The sequence below is a fragment of the Monodon monoceros genome, unplaced genomic scaffold, assembly GCF_005190385.1.
Source record: "Monodon monoceros isolate NGI ecotype Baffin Bay Population unplaced genomic scaffold, NGI_Narwhal_1 Super_Scaffold_16, whole genome shotgun sequence".
In the NCBI taxonomy this organism is placed as follows: domain Eukaryota; kingdom Metazoa; phylum Chordata; class Mammalia; order Artiodactyla; family Monodontidae; genus Monodon; species Monodon monoceros.
In genome coordinates, this window is record NW_021703772.1 from 111,900,136 (window position 1) to 111,924,933 (window position 24,798).

The 24,798-nt window shown below is 45.2% G+C and overlaps 1 protein-coding gene across 1 annotated transcript; it reads left to right on the forward strand.

The window, feature by feature from the left end:
* Nucleotides 1-1,780: 1,780 nt before the first annotated feature.
* PTPN18 (protein tyrosine phosphatase non-receptor type 18) lies at nucleotides 1,781-18,900 on the forward strand. The gene is made up of 15 exons (XM_029224490.1): nucleotides 1,781-1,913; nucleotides 4,042-4,150; nucleotides 4,438-4,514; nucleotides 4,594-4,689; nucleotides 4,802-4,840; nucleotides 14,670-14,738; nucleotides 15,476-15,538; nucleotides 15,760-15,902; nucleotides 16,294-16,360; nucleotides 16,439-16,516; nucleotides 16,609-16,698; nucleotides 16,962-17,050; nucleotides 17,724-17,932; nucleotides 18,371-18,445; nucleotides 18,669-18,900. The coding sequence occupies exons 1-15, from the start codon at nucleotides 1,821-1,823 to the stop codon at nucleotides 18,734-18,736; spliced, it is 1,365 nt and encodes a 454-aa protein (XP_029080323.1). The 5' UTR covers nucleotides 1,781-1,820; the 3' UTR covers nucleotides 18,737-18,900.
* Nucleotides 18,901-24,798: the final 5,898 nt, after the last annotated feature.

Below are 24,798 nucleotides of genomic sequence, written 5' to 3' on the forward strand. Positions count from 1 at the left end.
CATCCAATGACATTCACTACCAGCAGGGTCCATAAAGCCCTTTCTTGATCCCACAGTGGCTGTTCCCCCTTCACTCTGGTATCCACTATACCCAAATGACTGCCATTAGTATCCATGATTACTCAGGGACTTGAGTCTCTGTGACTCCTCCAGTGGGCCTCCATATTTTCTCAGAGTTCACTGATACTTCTGTATCCTGCCACCCTGAGTCTCCAAGAACCCATGACCATCCAAGAAATCTCAGTGATTCCACTGACATTCACTATTGAGCCCTGGTTAGGGGTCCTCAATGACCTTCCCTGACTCTTTTGACCCCTCAGTTATTTAGTAAACTAACATTCCAAGTCCCAATGGCTCCTCAGTTACTTTCAGTCTCTCACTGACCTCCCAGTGACTGCAATTGATGTCTACTGACAGTCTCCATGAACATCCAAGGAACTCTCACTGGCCTCCAATGAATTCACTATCAATGTCCATCCTCAGTGATCACTGCTGACCACCTTTGAACTCTCAAAGATGACAGTGATAAACACTGAGTCAACAGTGACTCCTACTGACCCCTCAATAAGTGAAACATCCCCACTAACTGGCTTTTTGACCTCTCAGTCACTTAAACTGGGGTCAGCAACCCACAGCCTGCAGGACACACACACACAAATCGTGACACATGAAATTAAAATTTAAAGTCTACAAAGTTTGGGACACAGCCATGCTCATTCCTTTACATGTTGCCTATGGTTGCTTTCACCCTGCATAGCAGAATTGAGTAGCTGGGACAAGGACCAGAGACCCAAGCCCTTTAAGAAACAGTTTGCCTGTTCTTGACTTAACACTGATGAATTAGGTCCACACTCCTCACCCCCGAGGTGAAGGATGGGCTAGCCCATCTACACTGGCCAATCCTCGGCAGGGGCCGTAGGCTTCTCTCTGCTCTCTCCAGCCTCCCCTTGGTGGCCCTGGGAGCTGGGAAAGCAGCTGTCCTCCAGTCTTCTCCACATTTTCTGAAGACAAGAGTGTGGGGACGAAAGAAAATAAGCCCCTTAAAAGCATTGAGAACACCTAGTCCCTTGGAACCCACTCCCAGAGCCTCGATTCTCAGTTTCCCAGAAGGCTTATGCGGGTTGAAATCCTCAAATTAGGACTGGATGCTGGCGCCCCCAGTTCATCCTAGCCCGACCCAGAAAAGGAAGGAGACTCAGGAAATACACGGATTCAGTCTTTCTCACAGCCCAGGTGTCCGGGTGTCATTTTCCCCCGCGGCAACCTCCCCCGACCTCCTTCGGACCCCGCCGAAGCGCAAAGCGCGGGATGGTCCCCACCCGGGGTCCCCCAGGCAGGAGTTGCAGCTCGGTCTCGGCGACCGTCTTTACTCACAGCTGCCACGCCACCCCGGCTCGGATCCGGACACAGCCTAGCTCCCAGAAGACAGAGCCGGGGAGGCCGGGCGAGGGCGTGCAGCCATCCGCCCTGCCCGGGCGCGGACCCCGGGTCCAAGAGAGAGGAAGTGGCCATGGGACCGTGCGGACTCAGCCAGCTCACGCGGAGGCCATAAAAAAGGGAAGAGCCAGCGCAGGATCCACGTCCCTGGCCCACCCCGGGTGAACCAAGCGCTCAGGCAGCCGCCCCGGTCCGGGAGCCTGTAGGCGAGGCTGGGGCGGGCTCTGAGTGTCATTGGCCGAGGGGAGGGCCCTGTCCACCGCTGCGCACTTCCATTGGCTGGCGAGATCTGAGGCGGGGCCTCGGCAGCCTCCCACGGAGTCTACACTAGGTGGGAGCGCGGAGCGCCACAGGTGGACTGGGCACCGCTGGCCGGCAGCGCCATGAGCTGCAGCTTGGACGCGGCGAGGAGCTTCTTGGAGCAACTGGAGGCACGGGGAGGCCGGGAAGGGGCGGTCCTCGCCTACGAGTTCAGCGTGAGTGGCCGAGTTGGCCGGCAGCGCGCGGCGCTTCGGCTCCTTGCCCTGGACGGTCCAGACGTCTGTTCTCCTGTGCGCCCTGCTGCGCTTTGCCTCTTTCTCTCTGTCTCTCTCTCTCTCTCTGTCTCTCTCTCGGCCTCCAGGGCATGTCCTCGCCTCGAGATCTCTCTGTTTTTCTCTCCCCAGCACCTCTCTCTGTCGCACTGTCTCCCTGTCTGTCTTCACCCTCTGCCAGTAGGGTCCCAGAGGGCGATGTCCACGGCCGGGTCGGGCGGGGCCGCACACGCCCTCGGGTCCCTGCGCCCTTGCCGTGCTCCCAGAATCGTCCGGTTGCTGAGCAGGGCGGGCGCTCACCTGCGCTGGGCACGCGACGCCCGGCCGCTCCAGGCGACCAGGCAGTCACTCCTGTGGTCCTAGGGAGGAAGGGGCTGGGGAAAGAGGAACCAAGAGGCCCCGCTGAGGCGAGGGTGTGGACGCCGGCTCTAATAGGCGCTGTGGCCTGTGGCGCTTTATCCGGTCCCTCTGGCCTCAGTTTCTCCTTGGGTGAAATGCGGACATTGATGACTCAACTGGCCTGAGGATTAAAACAACCGGTGTGGGTAAAAAGCGCTTAGCACATCTTGAGCTCTCACTTTGTAGGCGCCTTTGTCACTAGTTTTAAATATTCTAAACTTTACAATGGGGTAGTGCAAGCCGTATGTAAAGAATGCTAACGCAGCAGCGTCGTAGGCATCGCATCTACATGTACTGAGGTATTTTAAATATAATAACATGGAAACGTGCTATGCAAATACAATATATGGTGACATCTCAAATTTAGAAATAAGTTTGGTAAATATATGTATGTATTTAATAAATGACTATATATCGTTGAGTATAATAAAAATAGATAACAGAAACATTTATGAAATAATTTTATTAATAAATAGAAAATATATAGTGAATATGTATAAATATGATTGTAAACTATAATTTACACAATAACATTAGTTAACTTCTTAAAGCAGAATACACATAAATACAACATAGAATTATAATTTATCAAATAAGCAGTTATTGAAGTTCCTAAGTAATAAAATATGTAATAAATAGATAAAAGAAGTTTAAGATAAATCTAAATTTACACAAATATAAAAATAAATATCATATATAAGAAATGCATAATAAATGCAAAATATATAATTTATTCAATATGAAAATGTACATAATAAATGTAAACATAATATCCAGGTAGTACATGACATCATGTCCATCCGGGTCTGGGTCCAGTCTGGGACAGTAAGCAGTGCCAGCTGCTGGAGGCCACCCTCCTGCAGGCAGCCTCCTGTACTCTCAAGAGTCTTTGGGTATCTCTAGGCCTTGGTTTCCTCATCTATATAGTAAAAATATTAATAGTGGTACCCACTACACTAGTGTGTCCACGAGGATGTAAATGACTTGATGGGCATAAGAACACTTAGAATTGTGGCTTGCACTCATCAGGGGGCTTGGTAGGTGTTACTTATTATCATCATGATTATGAATACTTGATGATGGTAACGTGCTATTCACTAATTATAATAATGGAACAGTAGTAAAGCACCTATAGTATCTAGTTACATAAGTAATGTTATTCATTATAATTCATATGCATTGTATATTGTCTTATATATTGTGTATCACCATGTTTGTTATTTTAAATGCATAATATATTACAATTATTGTTCACAATACAATGTAAATACACATTGAGTGTACAGGGGGTAGATGCTCAGAGGTCTGAATTCAATACTCACTCACTCACTGTGCCACTTCCTGGGTGGGACTTTCAGCAAGTCACTCAAACATGTGGTGCCTCAGCTTTCTCACCGGCATGATGGGGACGTCAATAATAGTACCCACTTCGGAGGGACCCTGCAGGTGGTTCAATGCCCTCACCCAGAGCCTGGCACAGAGAAGGCACTCTGAGTCGCTACTATTATGGAATCATAATTAGCAGGCCCTGTGCTATCTGGGCACTGCACTCACCTCTCACAGGCCACGTGCTGTGTATCCCTGTGAGAGTCTCAGTGTCCCAGGACCCTGACCTGGCTCCTCTCTTGCTCTCTTCTCCCTCCCCCGGGTCTTCTTTCTGTCCTCCCACCAGGACATCCAGGCCCGCTCAGCCTCCTGGAAGACAGACAGCATGTGTTCCACTGAGGCCGGCAGTCGACCAGAAAATGTGAGGAAGAACCGCTACAAAGATGTGCTGCCATGTAAGTTGGGGGTGGGAGTGGGGACCTTCTGGAGGGAGTCGGTGCTGCTTTGCATGCCCGCACCCCGAGGCAGTGCAGGTGTTAGCCCGGATTCCCGTGCCACCACTGGGCCCCCAGAACTCTCCCTCCCAGGGCCTTGCTGTGGCTGCATTTCTCTCCAGCAGTCTGCTAGTGCACCTCGATGGGATCCCTGCTAGGTATGCTGTCCCCTGCTGGCTTTCATCTGGGAGGCCGTCAAGGCCCCTGTCACCCACAAACTCCACGTTTCTCACCTCTCCCGCTGGCAGACGATAAGACACGAGTGATCCTTTCCCTGCTCCAGGAAGAGGGACATGGAGACTACATCAATGGCAACTTCATCAGGGTCAGACTGGGCGTTAGGGAAGGGGCAGAGGTGGTGGAGAGGACAGCGGGATCTCCATAGTGAACTTAGCCTTTACCAGGGCACAGATGGAAGCCAGGCCTACATCGCCACGCAAGGACCCCTGCCTCACACCTTGCTAGACTTCTGGCGCCTGATCTGGGAGTTTGGGGTCAAGGTCAGCTTTGGGGGGGGGGAGGTATGTCCAATATTCTGGGTCCTCCCTTGGCCCTGATAACCACACCCCCTAAACCAAATCTCCTCCCTTTCCCCTTACCCCTCTTGTCTAGGTGATCCTGATGGCCTGTCAGGAGATTGAAAATGGGCGGGTAGGTGTCCTCAGCCCCTAGAATGCATATCCTTGTGCAGAGAGGAGACAGGAGAAATCTTGCTAGCTCTTCCCTGATGCCATGACTCAATGGCCCAGTTCTTGGTGTGACCCTCACTGTACCTCTGCTAAGCCCACTATTACTATCTTTAATTTTTTTGTTGATCTTTTACCTTTTATTCGTGGGGCTCAACCCCTCTCCTGCTGGTCTTCCCGCCCCATTCCATACCATAGACCATAAGGCCCTATAATTGTGGCTTCCCCAGTACAGCTCTGATCTCTCTTTCCACCTTTCTCCCCTTTATTCACTCCACTCCAACCACCCTGGCCTTTGTTCTGCCTTGGGTCCTATGCTTTGTTCCCACTGCCTGGGACATTTTCCCCTTGGCCTGCTCCATCACCACCTCCAGGTCTTGGCTCAAATGCTACTTCCTCAATGAGATCTTCCTGGATCTCACCCATTTGGAACTCCAAGCACTCTCACTCTCCTTCCCTTGTCCTACTTTCATTTTTTTCTTCACAGTTCTTACCAACTTCTAACATACAAGATAATCTACAAATGTGTTATGTATATTGTTTATTCTGTCTCCCTGATAAGAAGAAAAGTTCCATGAGGGCAGGGATCTTTGTTTTGCCCATTAGCATAAATTAGTTACTCAAAGAATGTATGTCAACATTGAAGGCACATGGTTTCTGCATCCTGGCGTGCTCCATGGACAGGGCTGGGGGTGGGGTAAGTACTGCCCCGGGATGGCTGGCTGATCATGGAGTCTGTACAATCTGTAGTGATGTACCTTCTTCATTCCTAATTTTGATAGTTGGTCGTCTGTCTGTCTCTCTCTCCTACATTGGTCTGGCAAGAATAAAGACAAGCAAACTTTAGTTGTTGTACTAAATCTGTCCTGCTGCCTGTGTTTGTAAATAAAAATGTATAAGAACATAGCCACACTCATTTGTTTACATAGTGTATATACCTGCTTTCATGCTACAATGGCCAAGTTCAGTAGTTGCAAGTTAAGTACATTGTATGGCTCACAAAGTCTAAACTATTATTATCTGGCCATTTATAGAAAGTTAGCCAATCTCTGGGCTAGAGGCTTATCAATTTTATTATTTTTTCAAAGAAGCAGCTTTGAGTTTTATTCATTTTCTCTATTTTTTTCATGTTTATTTCATTAATTTCTTCCCTTTATCATTTCCTTCCTTCTGGTTTAGGTTTAACTTGCTCTTTTTTTTTTCTAGTTCCTTAAGCTTAGATAATAGATTTGTGATTTTTTTCACATATAAGTATTTTAAAAAATATTTATTTACTTTTTGGCTGCATGGGGTCTTAGTTGCGGCATTGGGGATCTTTTTGTTGCAGTGCGTGGGCTCTTAGTTGCGGTGCACAAGCTTCTCTCTAGTTGTGGTGCGCAGGCTCAGTAGTTGCGGCATGCGGGCTCTGGAGCATGTGGGCTCTGTAGCTGTGGCGCATGGGCTCCAAAGTGCGTGGGCTGTAGTTGTGGCACATGGGCTCTCTAGTTGCAGTACGTGGGCTCTCTAGTTGCGGCACGTGGGCTTAGTTGCCCTGTGGCATGTGGGATTTTAGTTCCCCGACCAGGGATCAAACCAGCATCCCTTGCATTGCAAAATGGATTCTTAACCACTGGACCACCAGGGAAGTCCCCACATATAAGTATTTAATATCATTCATTTTTTTCTACACAGTTCTCTAGCTACATCTCACAAACTGCTATGTAGTGTCTTTTTCTTCAGTTAGCTCAAAATATTTTCTACTTTCCCTTGTGATTTCTTCTTTGACCAATGGTATTTGACCATGGCTGTGCTTAAATTCCAAATATTTGGGGGCTTTTCCATATATCTTCCTGTTATTAATTTTCAGTTCCATTGTGGTCAAAGAACAACTTTATATGATTCAAATGTACTGAAACTTGTTTTGTGGCCATGAATGTGATCTATCTTGGTAAATGTTTTGTGTGCACTTGAAAAGAATGTGTATTCTGCTTTGTTGAGTGGAGTGTTCTATAAATATCAGTTAGGTCAAATTGAGTGTGTCTTTTTGAAAGACACTTTAATATCTTCTATATCTTTACTGTATCTTCTATATCCTTACTGATTTCTTTTCTCTAAATGTTCCATCAATTGCCAAGAGAGGAGTGTTGAAACTTCCAACTGTTCTATAACTGTGAATTAGGACAAGTTTCTCAATAGTATTATTCAAATCTTATTATTCTTACCTTTATTTTTTTCTTTTTGGCCATGTGGCATGTGGGATCATAGTTCCCTGACCAGGGACCGAACCTGTGCCCACTGCACTGGAAGGGTGCCCCCTGCAGTGGAAGGGCAGAGTCTTAACCACTGGACTACCAGGGAAGTCCCTATTCTTACTTTTTTCATCTACTTGTCCTATTATTTGCTGAAAGAGGAGTGTTGAAATCTCTAACTCTGATTTTAGATTTATCTATTTCTCCTTTCAGTTCTGTCAGTTTTTGCTTCAGATATTTTACAACTCTATAATTGAGTGCTTATACAGTTAGGATTATGTCTTCCTGATGAATCAATCCTGTTTTCAATATGTAATGTCCCTTTTATCTCTAAAAGGAAAAGGGTAATATCCCTTTCTCTAAAGTGTACTTTGATATTAATATAGCCATTTAAACTTCTTTAGATTAGAGTGTGCATGATATCTCTATTTTAATTCTTTTACTTTTTATCTGTGTTCATTTTTATTTATTTTATTTATTTTTTTGGCTGCACCACGGGGCTTGCAGCCTCTTAGTTCCCTGAGTAGGGATTGAACCCATGCCCCCTGCAATGGAAGTGCAGAGTCCTAACCACTGGACTTCCAGGGAATTCCCCATTTTTATTTTTAAACTGTGTTTGTTATAGCTGGTATATTGTGGGTACTTACTTTTTTATCCAGTCTGACAATCTCTGCCTTTAATTGGAGTATTTAGTCTTTAATGTGTCAATAATGTGTCTAAATCTATGATTTTGCTATTTGTTTTCTATTTGTTCCATCGGTTCTTTGTTCTTTTCTTATTTTCTGTCTTCTTTTTTACTGAGAATTTTTATGACTCTGTTTCACAGTCATTATTCACTTATTAGTTATACCTCTTTGTATTATGTGCTTGTGCTCTTAGTGGAATGTTTACTTGTCACAGTCTATATTCAAATAATATATCATTTCATGTAAAATGTGAGAACTTTACAATAGCATATTTCAATTTTCTCTTTCCATGCTTCAAGCTGTTGTTGCCCTAGGTTTGATTCCAAATTTAAAATATACTACACAACACACTGCTATTATTTTTCCTACAGATTATCTTTTAAAAAAACAACTTTATTGAGATACAATTCATCCATCTAAAGTGTGCAATTCAATTGTTGTTAGTATATTCCTGAGTTATACAGTCATCACCACAATGAATTTCAGAACCTTTTCATCACCCCATAAAGAAGCCTTGTATCTATTAGCAGTCATGCTGCATTTCCTACCAAACTCCACCCTAGGCGACTACTAATCTATTTTTGGTCTCTGTAGATTTGCCCACTCTGGACTTTTCCTATAACTGGAATCATATGATATGTTGTCTTTCATGACTGGCTTCTTTCACTAAGGTTGTGTTTTAAGGCTAATGTATATTGTAGCATGTATCAATACTTCACCCATTCTTATTGCTGAATAACATTCCATTGAATGGATCTACCACATTTTATATATCCATTAATCACTTCATAGAATTTGAGCTGTTTCCACTTTTTGGTGATTATGAATATTGCTGCTATAAACATTCATGTGAAAGTTTTTGTGTAGAAGTATGTTTTCATTTCTCTTGGATATATACCTAGAAGTGGAATTGCTGGGTCATATGGTAAACTCTATTTTTAACATTTTGAGGAACTACCAAACTGTTTTCCACAGTGGCTATATCATTTTACATTTCAACCAGCAATGTATGAAGGTTCCAATTTCTCCACATTCTTACCAACACTTGTTATTGTCTGTCTTTTTCATTTTTGCTATCCTGTTTGATGTGAAGTTGTACTCATTGGGTCTTTTTTTTTTTCAGTTGTGGTAAAATATACATAACATAAATTTTGCCATTTTAACGATCTCAAGTGTACAATTTGGGAACATTAAGTACACTCACAGTGTTGCAAACCGTTATCACTGTCCAATTCCAGAACTTGTTCATCATCCCAAACAGAAACTCTGTATCCATTTAACAGTTTCTTCCCATTTCCCCTTCCTGCAGCTGTTGGTAGCCTTTATTCTACTTTCTGTCTCTATTAATTTGCCTCTTCTAGGTACCTCGTATCAGTGGAGTCATACAATACTTGTTCTTTTGTGTCTGACTTATTTCATTTATCAGGTTTTCAAGGTTCATCCATGTTGTAGAGTGTATCAGAATTTCATTCTTTTTAAGGCTGAATAACATTTCATTGTATGTATGTACCACATTTTGTTTATCCATTCACCTATTGATGAACATTTGGGTTGTTTCTACCTTTTGGTTACTGTGATAGTGCTGCTATGAACATTAGTACATAAGTATCTGTTTTGAGTCCTTGTTTTCAATTCTTTTGGGTAGTAGAATTAATTACTGGATCATATGGCAATTCTGTGTTTAATTTTGTTGTTGTTGCTTTCCACAGTGGCTGGACCACCTTATATTCTCACCAGCAATGCACAAGTGTTCCATTTTTCCATACACTCACCAAGACATGTTATCTTCTGTTTTCACTTTTGTTTTTATTAGCCATCCTAATGGATGGGAAGTGGTATCTCATTGCAGTTTTGGTTTGCATTTGCCTAATGAGGTGGATTTGTGGATTTGGTTTACATTTACCAAACATCTTTTCATGTGCTTATTTTTCCATTTGTATGTCTTCTTTGAAGAAATATTTGTTTCGGTCCTTTGCCAATTTTTTAATTGGGTTATTTGTCTTTTTATTATTGGGTTGTAAGAATTCTTCTGAATACAAGTCCCTTATCAGTATATGATTTAGAAATATTTTTTTCCATTGTGTGGGTGTCTTTTCATTTTCTTTATAGTGTCCTTTGAAGCACAAACAATTTTTAATTTTGAAGACTTCCAATCTATTGTTTTGATGTGCTTTTGATGTTGTATCTAACAAGTCATTGTCTAACGAAAGGTCAAAAAGATTTACTCCTATGTTTTCTTCTAAGTGTTTTATAGTTTTCTCTCTTATGTTTAGGTCTCTGATTCATTTTGAGTTAATTTTTGTATATGGTGTAAGACAGCGGTCCAAATTCATTCTTTTGTTTATAGATACCCAGTTGTCCTAGCATCATTTGTTAAAAAGACTGTGCTTTCCCCATTGAATGGTCTTGGTACTTTGTTGAAAATCAATTGAGTGTACATGTAAAGGTTTATTTCTGGACTCTCAATTCTATTCCATTGATCGACATGTCTATCTTTGTGCCAGTACTACACGGTATTGTAGGTTTGTGGTAAGTTTTGAAATCAGGAAGTGTGAGTCCTCCAAATTTGTTCTTCTTTTTGCAAGGTTTTTTGGGCTATTCTGGGTCACTTGCCATGCAGAAAAGAGTTAACATACCAGGTATAAATGCTTATGCTTAAAAAGAACTTCCTGCAAGGTTGGCTCTTGACTGGAAATTGGATTTCTAATAAGAGTGGCTCACCATGCCTAAACTGTTTATACAAACAACATGTCTATGTGACAGTAGGTTTATGTGAACATCTGCTTTCCCTCTGGGAGTCTGAAGTTTTGTCACATGCTAGTCAGAGGTGCCTACATACCACATAGAGTCCCCCAGTAAAAACCCTGGGCACTGAATTCCTAAATGTCCCTGTGGACATTTCACATGTGTGATCACAACTCATTCTGGAGGAATTAAGCACATTCTATGTGACTCCACTGGGAGAAGACCCTTGGAAGCTGGCACCCTGTTTCCTGCAGACTTCACCCTGTGCGCCTTCTCCCTTTGCTATTTTATCCTGTAACCTTTCATTGCGATAAATTGTAGCCACAAGTACAACTCTATGCTGAGTCCTGTGAGCCCTCCTATTGAGTCATCAAACCTGAGGGCAGTCTTGGGAATCCATAACACATTTATTAATGTTAACATATTGTTTATATATTAATGTTAAGATCAGCTTGCCCATATCTTCAAAAAGCCTTCTAGGATTCTGATAAGGATTTCATTGAATCTATCAATTCTGGGGGTGGGTGGGAGGTATTGCAAATAATAGTTTTTTAAATATGAAAATACAGTTGATTTTTCTGTATTGATTTTGTATCCTGCAACCTTGCCGAACTCACTTATTAGTTCTAATAGTGTGTGTGTGTGTGTGTGTGTGTGTGTGTGCGCATTCTTTAGGGTTTTCTATATATAATATCATGCTATCTGCAAGTTGACATACTTTTGCTTCTTCCTTTCCAATCTGGGTAACCTCCCTTCCTTTCTTTCTTCTTCCTTCTCTCCCTATCTTTTTTTTTTTCTTTTCTTTCCTTTCCTTTCCTTTTTTCTCTCTCTTGCTTCCTCCCTCCCACCTTCCCTCCTTTCCTTCCTTCATTTCTTTTTTCCTAATTGCACTGTCTACAACTTCCAGTACAAAAAAGTGCAAACATTCTTGTCTTGTTCCTGATCTTAAGCACAAAACATTCAGTCTTTCACCATTAAGTATTAGGTTAGCTGTAGGTTTTGGTAGATATTTTTTTTGTTGTTGGTTTTGCTTTTTAAATCAAGATGGGGAATTTCCTTTCTATGTCTAGTTCCTTTCATATTTTTATATGAAAATGTATTGGATTTTGTTCAGATTTTTTTTCTGCATCTATTAAGTTGATCATGTGTTTTTGTTTCATTTTCTATTATTATGGTGTATGATATTGATTGACCTTCATGTATTGATTTTCATATATGTGTTCCTGGGATTAATCGCACCTGATCCTGTGTAAAATCCTTTGTTAATATTGTGTTGAGGATTCTTCTGTCTATATTCTTGAGACGCTGCTTAGTAGTTTTCTTTTCTTGTGATATCTGTCTGGTTTTGGTAGCAGAGTAATACTGGTCTCATAAAATATGTTGGCAAATGTTCCTTCAATTTTTTGGAAAAGTTTGTGAAGGATTGCTATTAATTCCTCCTTTTTTGGTAAAATTCACTAGATTATCTTTTAAAGATGTTAAAAATGAGAAATACCTTTTACATTTAGCTACATATTTACCTTTTTCTTTACTCTTCATCCCTTTGTGTAGGTCTGTATTCCACCTGGTTCCTTTTGTATGAAAAGCTTACTATAATATTTCTCATAGTGCAGTTTTGCTTGTGACAAAGTCTCTCAGCTTTTGTCTGAAAGTTATTTTTTTTTAATTTCAGCATTTTTAGGGTGTCACAGCATTGATCTCTGGCTTGCAGAGTTTCTAACAAAATTCTGCTGTCATCCTTATTCCTCAGTATGTAATGTGTCTTTTTTATGTGTGATACTTTTAAGATTTTTTTCTTTATCATTGTTTTTCAGCAATTTGATCATAAGCTACCTTGGTGTGGCTTTCTTTATGATTATTCTCCCTCTGGTTCATTGACCTTCTTGGATCTGTGGGTTCATAGTTTCATCAAATTTGGAAAATTTTCCAGCTATTGTTTATTCAAAAATAGCTTCTATTCTCCCCTCTCCTCTCCTTCTGGACTCCAGGTACACATACATTAGGCCACTTGATATATATTTCCACAGGTATCTGATTCTCTCTCTTAGTTTTTTTCCCCATTTTTTCTCTCTCTTTTTCATTTTGAATAGTTTCTATTGCTATACCTTTGTGTTCACTGATCTTCTGGTGTCTAATCTGCTATTAGAGAGTGAATTTTTTTTCATATTCTTTTCCATTATGGTTTATCACAGGATATTGAATACAGTTCCTGTGCTATACAGTAGGACCTTGTTGTTTATCCATTCTATATATAATAGTTTGCATTTGCTAATCCCAAACTTCCAGTCCATCCCTCCCCACCCCCTTGCCCACAGCAACTACAAGTCTGTTCTGTATCTCTGTGAGTCTGTTTCTGTTTTGTAGATAAATTTATTTGTGTCATATGTTAGATATTTAGTGATATCCTATGGTATTTGTCTTTCTCTTTCTGACTTACTTCCCTTAGTATGATAATCTCTAGGCCCATCCATGTTGCAGCAAATGGCATTATTTCATTCTTTTTTATGGCTGAGTATATTGTATATATATACCTCATCTTCTTTACCCATTCATCTGTCAATAGACATTTAGGTTGTTTCCATGTCTTAGCTATTTTGAGTAGTGCTGCTATGAACACAGGGGTGCATGTATCTCTTCAAATTACAGCTTTGTCCGGATGTATGCCCAGGAGTGAGATTGCTGGATCATATGGTAACTCTACTTTTAGTTTTTTGAGGAACCTCCATACTGTCTTCCATAGTGGCTGCATCAATTTACATTCTCACCAGCAATGTGGGAGGGTTCTCTTTTCTCCACACCCTCTCCAGCATTTGTTATTTGTAGACATTTTCATGATGGCCATTCTGACCAGTGTGAGGCGGTACCTCATTGTAGTTTTGATTTGCATTTCTCTAATAATTACTGATGTTGAACATCTTTTCATGGGTCTTAGACAGTGAATTTTTTATTTCATATATTTTATTTTTCCTCTCTAGAAGTTCCATTAAGGTCTTTTTTATATCTTTTATTTCACTTTCATCCCTTTTGTGGTTCCCTTTTCATCTTTGAACATATTTATAATATTTATAAAGGCTGTTTCAAAGTCTTTGTCTGCTTGTTTCCTCATCTCTATTGGGTCTTTTTCTGCTGCTTTTTCTCCTGGGTATAGGTCATATTTTCTTGCTTCTTTGTATGTCTAGTAAATTTTTATTGGATGCTCAATATTTTAAATTTTACAAAAGTAAATTTTGGATTTTTTACCTTCCTTTAAAAAGTGTTGGACTTTTTGTGGAAGGCAGTTAAGTTACTTTTAGATATTTGATCATTTTAAGGTTTGTTTCTAAGCTTTTGTAGGGCGAGTCTAGAGAAGCCTTTATTCTAGAACTAAGTTCTTCTACTTTCAGTGTTTGATCCTTCAGGTTCCCTACTGAATGCCCCTTTTAATCACTCAGGTCTCTCCACTGTGGCTGGAGGAAATGTAAATTATTTCTGTCCCACTGTGAGCCCTAGGAAATGTTCATCTTATAGTTCCCTAGCTATTATTCCTTCAAGGGAAGTTATTCCTTCCTAGCTTCATGGGGTTTCGTGTCATATGTGCCCAGATCATTATTCAGCTAAAGACTTAAGGGGACCCCTATGCAGACTTCTGGAGTTCTTTGCTTTTGTTTGCATAGTGCTGTTCTCTCAAGACCTCTGCCTTGGCCTCCCCGAGCCAAGATCTCTGGTTCCTCAACTCAGTGGGCTCATCAAACTCTCCAGGTTCTGCAGCCTGGTTACTGCCTCTTGGCAGTAAGCTTGGGAGGTCATAAGGTTTGACTCCTGTGTTTCCCGTTGTTCAGTGATCACAGTCCTGCAAGGCTGTGGACCAGTGTCTGAAAATAGTGGCTCATATATTTTGTCCAGGTTTTCAGTTGCTTACAGAAGTAGAATATTCTGGACTGTCTTCCTCCTGCACAGTCAGAAGCTCACATCTCCATTGAGTCTGTCTGTGTTTACTCTGATGAGGTTCTGCTGCCTGGCCTCCTTTGAAGTTTCAGCTGTCTGTGCTTCCACCAGCAACCTGAGCTGTCCCATGTGGGGTGTGCACGTGTTGATCTGAACTTTGAGGCAGACTCCTCCTCTTCACTCTCTGCCCTTTTCCCCTTGCCTTTTGCAGAAAAAGTGTGAGCGTTATTGGGCCCAAGAACAGGAGCCACTGCAGATTGGGCTTTTCTGCATCACTCTGGTGAGCTGGGGCAGAGGTGGAAACAGCACTTTATGAAGTCTCGGATGTTGTGGAAGATTTCACAGATGATTCTGAGTGGAAAGCTTTTGGGCTGGGCCTGAACAGTTTTCCCACAGTCCCACTCACACTGCAGGGAGCGCTCTGGTATTAGCATTGCAAATAGTCAGAACTCATTATACACTGTTTTTGCATTTTAACTACTATCATGGTTATCTCTGTAAATGTTCATGTGCCTGGTTAGGTTCTTAAAATTCTTATTTCCCTTACCCTTTCAAAAGAACTCAGGAAAATCTCTCATAAGTCATAAATACAATTGGTATTTAATAAATACAATGAAACTTGTTTTAGAACAAAAGACGTTTCTTTGTTTCACTGTAAATGAGCTTGTTGGATATTTAATCATAGTTCCTCTTTCTTCCCTTTGTGAAATGTTTCCTTCACAAAAGCCATGGGAGATATTCGGGCTAAATTAATTTTTTAAAATATGTTGTTTGTATTTGATTTTTCTTTTGTTTTTTTTGGGGGGGCCATGCTGCATGGCTTGCAGGATCTCAGTTCCCTGACCAGGGATTGAACCCAGGCCATGGCAGTGAAAGCCCAGAATCCTAACCACTAGGCCACCAGGGAACTCCCTGTATTTGATTTTTAATCAGAAACGCTTTGTTTTTTGTAAATATGTCTTTTGGCATCTGTGATCTTTGTTCTCTGCCCTCTTCTCACATGCCCCATATCCACAGACAAGGGAGACATGGCTGAATGCAGACACCACGCTCAGGACCCTTCAGGTCACCTTCCAGAAGGTACTGAAAGGGGAGGAGGAAACTCCTACATAGGGAGAGCTGTTTCCTGTCTCTGTTTTCTCATCTGCAAAATGTGCATTAACAATAGTACCCATCTCTTCAGTTATTATCTGTTGCATTTAAACGGAGGATGTGGAGAACTAGGGCTGACATGTAACAGGGGCTCAATAAATGCATTTCTTTCTTTTTTCATTCTTTGCCCCTCATTTCCTGTGTTTCAGGAATCCCGCTCTGTGTACCAGCTGCAGTATATGTCCTGGCCAGACAGAGGGGTCCCTAGCAATCCCGACCACGTGCTCGCCATGGTGGAGGAAGCCCGGCGCCTCCAGGGATCTGGCCCCAGCCCCCTCTGTGTCCACTGCAGGTTTAGGAAAATGGGCTTTATGGGGGTCTGGTGAGACAGAGGGGATGGTGGTGGAGAGGGGACAGGGAGGATAGTGCAGGGCTTGGAGCCAGTCTTACAGTCTGAGTGCCTGTTTCAAGAAACCTGAGGCCACACTTGCTCAAGTTGCAGCTGAAATGGTTAGTATTTATTGAGCACAGACTGTCTGCTAGGGAGTAAGTACACAGTTGATGCTCAACAAATATAAGCAATTAGAAAGGTTTTCCTTTCAAATTATAATCTGGGATTCTGGGAATCAAAAAGTGCTGCAGGGGACACTCCATTAAGGCCCTCACCCCCAGCCCCAAATGCCCCCTTTAAAAGGGGTTGCAGGCAGGCCCTGACCAAGCTCACTCTGATTCTCACTTGTCAGCGCGGGCTGTGGGCGAACAGGTGTCCTGTGCACCCTGGATTATGTGAGACAGTTGCTCCTGACCCAGGTATGAAGAGGGCGTACAAGCGCAGTGTGGGTCCTGTGCCTATGAGGTCCTGCTCAAGTGCCCATCTCTCTGCCCTAGATGATCCCACCTAACTTCAGCCTCTTCAGTGTGGTCCTCGAGATTCGGAGGCAGCGGCCTGCAGCCATACAGACAGAGGTGGGAGCCGGGTCTCCTCGTTCCAAGGACATATCCCTCCTGTTCTGGTCTTCCCTTCTCGATGACCCCTCTTCCCTCCCCCACCCCCTCAGGAGCAGTACAGGTTCCTGTACCACACAGTGGCTCAGATGTTCCTCTCAGCGCTCCAAAATGCCAGCCCTCACTACCAGAACCTCAAGGAGGTACCAAGGCCCCCTTCCAATCCTCAGAGACCAGGACCCAGAGCAGAGGTCTATGGTCACCACCAGCGCCAGCATCCAGCCCTTGGACTCCCTCCGGGAGCAGGGACTGACGCACTATGGTATCTACCTTTGTCCTCCTCCTTGCTCCCTTATCACTGTCCCCTCTTAAGCTTCCCCCACAGAGCCCACAGTGACCTCGCACCACTAGGAGCCTGGAGAGTGTCCTCCGAAGCCTCATGCCTTTCCCTCCTGCCTTTCCCCAGAATTGTGCCCCACTCTACGATGATGCCTTCTCCCTCCGGACTTCCCACACCCTTCCTGCCACAGCCCGCCCATCTGGCGGGGTCCTCAGGTACCCAGCCCCCTCTCCTCAGTCTTCCATTTTCACTTTCTCGTCCTTGGAGGCTGGCCCTTTCCTCACCCTTGAAACACCAGCCCCTTCCTTGCCGTTCAGTTCACCAAATATTCACTGGCCCTTTCTTGCAGCTGAGCTCTGGGAACCCTCCCCAAGATGATTCTTTAATCCCGGAGATCCCATTGCCTCTGCCCCTCAGGCTAGCTCCCGATGTTAGTTCTCTCCTCGCTTTTCCACTCATTAATTCAGCAGATTTTTTTTGAGGCCACCCAACTGTAAGGCCTCATGCCGGGTGCAGCAGAGACTTCAGCCCTTGGTCCCGGAGACCAGCCCTCCATTTTGAGACTCTCCCTTGCTTCTCTTTAGATGTCACTTCCTCATTCATTTATTCAACAGACAACTACACAGAAATGACCAACCCTCAATACCAATATCTTGCCCCATTCACCTGCCAGGCTGGCCCCTTCCTTCCTTCATCCACCCAACCTGCTGGGCGCTAGGGACACAGAGACGAGACCCCTTTCCCCAGAGACGCTACCACCTCCACCTCCTCGCTCCGTAACTGCCCGCCGCCTCGGGCGGGAAGGAAGCCGGTGGTTTGCACGCCGAGCGCGCTGCCCCCTCCCTCCCCAGCCTCGGCGCCGCCGCTTCACTTCCTCCCCACCCGCAGGAGCATCTCGGTACCCGGGCCCCCGGGCCTCGCCATGGCCGACACGTACGCTGTGGTGCAGAAGCGCGCGGCCCCCGCGGGCACCGGGACAGGGGCGGGCGCGCGGGCGCGCGGCGCGGAGGAGACGCCCCTCTACAGCCAGGTGATGCCGCGCGCCCGGCGGCCCCAGGCGCACGCGGAGGACGGGCGCGGGCCGCTGCCCGGCCGCGGTAAGTCGACGCGGCCCGGGCGCGGGGCTGGGGAGGGCTGGCCCCGACCTGCTCCGTCTCCCGACCCCCTGTGGCTGCGGTCTGGAGGGTCTGGAGGCCACGAGGACCCCCACCCCCGCTCCACCGAGTCCGGCCCGGTCACGCCCCGGAGGCTGACGTCCTGGCTTCCCCGGCCACGCCTCTGGGACAACCGCCCGTCCTCTGGTCACGCCCGGAAGCGTCCCGGGCCAAACCGTGGTCTCTGGCCCGACCACCTAGTCTGGGCGGAGGTCTCCGATTTGGTCACGACCCTGGCCGCGCACCCTCCTGCTGGGCCCCGGCGCCCGGCCCCCAGCCTGCCTTCTCTGGCCTGGGAGGATGCGCATTTGCCTCCGAGTGGCTCTCCGGAACTTCGAGGGGCGGCCTGAGCCGATCTGTTAGGTGGTTTTCTGCCCGCAGTTCCTGTTGACCAAAGCCCAGCAGGGCCTGGCGCCTACGAGGACGTGGTAGATGGAGCTCAGACTGGTGGGCTAGGTAAGTCAGACAGCCTGGGTCGCTGGGACTCTACAGTTTTAACTGAATCCCAGGCATTTGGGGCTTTAAGATGGTGTTAGGAAAACACACGCCCTCGGAGTCCTGTGGATGTGTCAGCAGCAAACCGTGAGGGCCTGGAGGCTTGGGGGTGACTTTCCACGAGTTGCCTACCTCTCTGCACCTCAGCTTCTCCGTGATCCCTACGGTGCCCTTCCTTTTCCAGGCTTCAACCTGCGCATTGGAAGGCCTAAAGGACCCCGGGACCCGCCTGCCGAGTGGACCCGCGTGTGAGTGCAGCGCCCTTGCCTGCCTGTTGGGTGCCTGGTCCACGTGGGTTCCTGGACTGCTGAGGGCCGTGCTCTACCCTGTGACGTGCTGGGAATGGGGTTGCTGGGCTGAATCAAAATAAAAGTTTCTCAGTGTGGAAAATATGGGGGCTTTGCCTCAGTGATCATAACGTTCAAGGCGTGAGGCTTGGGGAGGTAGTTGGTTGACGATGGCTGGTGAGGTTACACTGAGCATATTCAAGAATAAATTCAACCCCAAGAGTCTGGGCAGGGCTCCCGGCTGTGAAGGGAAGGATGGACAGATAGGCTTCTGGAGACTGTCCCCTTCACCACTTGAAGGACTGGTTCATCTCAGTATCTGAGCCTCCCTCACTCAGACACTCAGCTTATAACACAGGGAGATGGATGGACCCCCGTTGACCTCCACCATTCAGACAGATGGAAGCCAGGCATAACAACAGCCAAGCGGACTGATTTCAGACAGGTGAAAAGTTCCCCAGATGGGCAGGCAGACAGATGGAATCCCAACCTGGACAGACATATAGCAATTCCCTTAGACAGCCAGACCTTCAGAGGGACAGTCCATGGGTGGACCTCCAGCCAGAGAGAGTGACCCACTGACAGCCTAACAGACCACTCCATGCAAAACAGACCACCCAAAAGACAGACCACTTCCCCCAGCTAAGCAGCTAGACAGACATCAGCCAGATAAACCCTTGGCTGGACAGACTCCCAGGCAGATGTAAAGAGATCCCAGCTGAATAGACACAGATGTCCTCTCAGCTAGACAGACCTCCCAGCTACACAGACCCACCCCCATGTGGGCAGACAGCCTGACAGACCTAGTCACACAGACTCCCAACTAGCCAACTGGACTCCAGCCAGGCAGATACTAGCCACATGGACCCTTGATTGCACAGACACCCCACCCAGCCAGCCAGACTTCCAACTAGGCAGACAGGTGGGCAGACCCCCCATTTTGGCAGAGAAGTTGATATATCTTCTGCTGGGAAGACACCCAGGTGGACACTCAGGCAGTTAACTGATCAGATAGGCAGATGGACCCTCATATAGAAAAAGCATCATGAGCCAGACAGATCCTCCACTACCCAGACCATCTGCCAGTTGGACACACACTGCAAGTCTTCAGGTAGATGGAATCCCTGCTAGCCAGATGGGCTCCTAGCCCTCAGATACATAGGACCCCATTGGATGGGTGGACTCCTAGTCGGACAGATAGATTCCCAGCCACAATGACACACCATCCTCAGCCAGAGAAATAAATGGACCCCAAGCCAACTGGCCAGCTAGATCCCAAGTTGGATGAACAGACCCCCAAACCAGATGAACGGGTAGACCCCCATCTGGACAGATGACTGGACCCCAACAAGTCAGACCCCTAGCTGTTCACACAGGCTTCTAGCCAAACAAGCCTCCAGCCCTTGATCTGGACAGCAGATGCACACAGACCACCAGCTTGGCAGACAAATCTGCAGCCAGCAAGACAGCCCTCTAGCCTCACAGTCACATGGACTGACCTCATACTGATAGACTGGTAAACCTCCAAGTAGACTCAGCTGGAAAAATAAACTCCGGACAGACCGACTCCCAACTTGAAAAGATCCTCAGACAAACCCATGACTGGACAGACATGCAGACCCCCAGCCAGAAAGACAGCAGCCAGACAGACCCCATCTAGACAGGTAGATACTCAGTGAGCCACACAGATCTCCAGCTGGACAGACAGACACTGGGCCACCCAGCCAGATAACCTTCAAATGAGATGGAACGCCAGGTAGACAAAAAGATGAGTAAGTTTACACTTGATGCTTCAAAATCCTGATCCTGCTCTGTAAGCCTCCCTCCCGAGGTGATCTTCCTTCTGGCAGTGTCTGTCTGACAATGTCAGGTTTATCTAGGAGGACTCCCAGTCATTCCTCCCCAACACAGTGCCTTTCCCAGGCTGTCGGAAAGCTGGCCTGTGTCTGTGACGAGCGTGGACCACCAAGGCCTCCACCTGCTCAGCCAGGCCACATCCCTCACACAGTTACTGTGAGAATTCAGTGAAAGAGAATATAAAGAGCCTACCATCTGCTCAATAAGTGTTCAGCCATAATTAGCTCCAGGGCCCTGCATTCAATACAGGTCCTGAGACAAATCATTTGCCCTTTGAGTGGTGGTAGAAGGAGGATGAAACTTGCCTTCCCTGACCACAAAGTGCTTGGTGACAGTGACTTAATTTTTCAAGTATGTAAAGTCTCTGCACAAGAAGCAGTTCGACCAGCAGAAACCAGGAATTGCAGAGAAACTAGAGATTCCCCAGTTCAATGGGAAACAGGTGAAAGTTGGAGCAGATCTTGATGGCAAGAGGCAGGAAGGAGGCCCCGGGGCTGCTGATAGCAGAGGAGGCCGAAGGTGTCATTTAGAGTGTAAACCAACCTCAAAGCCAGAAATATTAAGTCATTGCACTCCGGAGACCAGAGGGGAAAAGCAGTAGTGTCTCAGAGTAGAGGGGGCTAATGGTAGAAGGAAGAGGCATCTTTCCATCATTTGATGTTTCTTTAAACTAAGCAGGTCTGTATCATAATGGTGAATAGCTTGGACTCAGTCACTTACTAGTGTGATATTGAGCAACTTTCTTAATTTCTCACTGCTTCAGTTTTCCAGTCTCTAAAATGGGACAATAAAGTTATATTTATCATAGGGTTGCCACATATATGACTGTGAATCTGGATTTTTACAATGGACATAGAAAGGAAGATTTCTTATTTTTTCAGGGCTTATCCCCAGAATAAAACAGAATTCCATACAGTTGAAATAATTATATCAAAAGCTCTGACTAAGACATGGGACTTCCCTGGTTGTCCAGAGGATAGGACTCCACGCTTCCACTGCAGTGGGCACAGGTTTGATCCCTGGTGGGGGAACTAAGATTCCAGAAAAAAAACCTGAAAGCCAACCAGACAAACAAAAAAACCACAAAAAACAAAACAAAAAAGCACCCTTTACCCAAGACAAAAATAAATGAAAGCAAATTTAATTATACATTCTCCTGCTTAAAATCTAGTGGCTCCAGTCTTTGATTACTGTTGCATTTTAAATCAGTGGGCAGAAAAATGTTTTATTTAACATAGGTTATTGAGATGATAAGTAGTCATTTAGGAAAAAAGAAGTTTTAGCCATATACCTTACAACAAGATAAATTCCAAATGCATCAAAGATTTAAATGTAAAATATTAACCCCTGTTACACCATGTTATTCACTGTAGTAGCAGAAGATTGGAAACAATTAATTCATGGATGCATTGTGTCTTTATTTCTGTGCGAGCTTTCTCTAGTTGTGGCGAGTGGGGGCTACTCTTCGTTGTGGTGCGCAGGCTTCTCATTGCGGTAGCTTCTTTTCAGGCTCTAGGCGTGCGGGCCTTAGTAGTTGTGGCATGTGGGCTCAGTAGTTGTGGCACACGAGCTTAGTTGCTCCTTGGCAGGTGGGATCTTCCCAGACCAGGGCTCGAACCCATGTCCCCTGCATTGGCAGGCGGATTCTTAACCACTGCGCCACCAGAGAAGTCCTGGAAACATTTTAAATGTTCTCCCTGGGATCCTGGTTAAATAAATGCTGTGATGGAATCTTATGCAGCTGTTTAAAAAAGGAACTCCTCTATGCACTGGTGTGGACGAATCTCCAGATCACATGGAAAAATGAAAAAAAAGGGACTTACCTGGTGGCACAGTGGTTAAGAATCCCCCTGCCAATGCAAGGGACATGGGTTCAATCCCTGGTCCGGGAAGATCCCACATGCCATGGAGCAACTAAGCTCGTGCACCACAACTGCTGAGCCTGCGCTCTAGAGCCTGCGAGCCACAACTGCTGATCCCACGCACCATAACTACTGAAGCCTGTGCATCTAGAGCTGGTGCTCCGCAACAAGAGAAGCCACCAAAATGAGAAGCCCGTGCACCAGAACGAAGAGTAGACCCCACTCACCGCAACTAGAGAAAAAGCCTGTGCGCAGCAATGAAGACCCAAAGCAGCTAAAAGATAAATAAATATATATTTTTTGAATTTTATTTTATTTATTTTTTAGACAGCAGGTTCTTATTAGTTATCTATTTTATACATGTTAGTATATATATGTCAATCCCAATCTCCCAGTTCATCACACACACACACACACACACACACCTGCCGTTTTCCCCCCTTGGTGCCCATACATTTGTTCTCTACATCTGTGTCTCAGTTTCTGCCCTGCAAACCAGTTCATTTGTACCATTTATCTAGGTTCCACATATATGCATTGATATACGATATTTGTTTTTCTCTTTCTGACTTACTTCACTCTGTATGACAGTCTCTAGATCCATCCATGTCTCTACAAATGACCCAGTTTCGTTCCTTTTTATGGCTGAGTAATATTCCATAGTATATATGTGCCACGTCTTCTTTATCCATTCGTCTGTTGATGGGCATTTAGGTTGCTTCCACGACCTGGCTATTGTAAATAGTGCTGCACTGAACACTGGGGTGCATGTGTCTTTTTGAATTATGGTTTTCTCTGGGTATATGCCCAGTAGTGGGATTGCTGGGTCATATGGTAATTCTATTTTTAGGTTTTTTTTTTTTTTTTTTTTTTGCGGTACGCGGGCCTCTCACTGTTGTGGCCTCTCCCGTTGTGGAGCACAGGCTCTGGACACGCAGGCTCAGCAGCCATGGCTCACGGGCCCAGCCGCTCCGCAGCATGTGGGATCTTCCCGGACTGGGGCATGAACCTGTGTCCCCTGCATCGGCAGGCGGACTCTCAACCACTGCACCACCAGGGAAGCCCCATTTTTAGTTTTTTAAGGAACCTCCATTCTCTTCTCCATAGTGGCTGTATCAGTTTACATTCCCACCAACGTGCAAGAGGGTTCCCTTTTCTCCACACCCTCTCCAGCACTTGTTGTTTGTAGATTTTCTGATGATGCCCATTCTAACTGGTGTGAAGTGATACCTCATTGTAGTTTTGATTTGCATTTCTCTAATAATTAGTGATGTTGAGCAACTTTTCATGTGCTTCTTGGCCATTTGTATGTCTTCTTCGGAGAAATGTCTATTTAGGTCTTCTGCCCATTTTTGGATTGGGTTGTTTGTTTTTTCAATATTGAGCTACATGAGCTGTTTATATATTTTGGAGATTAATCCTTTGTCCATTGATTTGTTTGCAAATATTTTCTCCCATTCTGAGAGTTGTCTTTTCGTCTCATTTGTAGTTTCCTTTGCTGTGCAAAAACTTTTAAGTTTCTTTAGGTCCCATTTGTTTATTTTTGTTTTTATTTCCATTACTGTAGGAGGTGGATCAAAAAAGATCTTGCTGTGATTTATGTCAAAGAGTGTTCTTCCTATGTTTTCCTCTAAGAGTTTTATAGTGTCCGGTCTTACATTTAGGTCTCTAATCCATTTTTTTTTTTTTTTTTTTTTGCGGTACGCGGGCCTCTCCCTGTTGTGGCCTCTCCCGTTGCAGAGCACAGGCTCCAGACGCGCAGGCTCAGTGGCCACGGCTCACGGGCCCAGCTGCTCCACGGCATGTGGGATCTTCCTGGACCGGGGCACGAACCCGTGTCCCCTGCATCAGCAGGCGGACTCTCAACCACTGTGCCACCAGGGAAGCCCTCTAATCCATTTTGAGTTTATTTTTATGTATGGTGTTAGGGAGTGTTCTAATTTCATTCTTTTACATGTAGCTGTCCAGTTTTCCCAGCACCACTTATTGAAGAGACTGTCTTTTCTCCAGTGCATATCCTTGCCTCCTTTGTCATAGATTAGTTGACCATAGGTGTGTGGGTTTATCTCTGGGCTTTCTATCCTGTTCCATTGATCTATATTTCTGTTTTTGTGCCAGTACCGTATTGTCTTGATTACTGTAGCTTTGTAGTATAGTCTGAAGTCAGGGAGCCTGATTCCTCCAACTCCATTTTTTTTCCCTCAAGACCACTTTGGCTATTAGGGGTCTTTTGTTCCATACAAATTTTAAGATTTTTTTGGTTCTAGTTCTGTAAAAAATGCCATTGGTAATTTGACAGGGATTGCAT

Excerpts from the sequence above, each read along its gene's own strand:
- PTPN18 (XM_029224490.1), top strand. The coding sequence starts at position 1,821 with ATGAGCTGCAGCTTGGACGCGGCGAGGAGCTTCTTGGAGCAACTGGAG. Across the intron at positions 4,515-4,593 it reads TCAATGGCAACTTCATCAGG|GGCACAGATGGAAGCCAGGC; the intron begins GTCAGACTGGGC and ends AGCCTTTACCAG. Across the intron at positions 17,051-17,723 it reads CCATCTGGCGGGGTCCTCAG|GAGCATCTCGGTACCCGGGC; the intron begins GTACCCAGCCCC and ends CCCCACCCGCAG.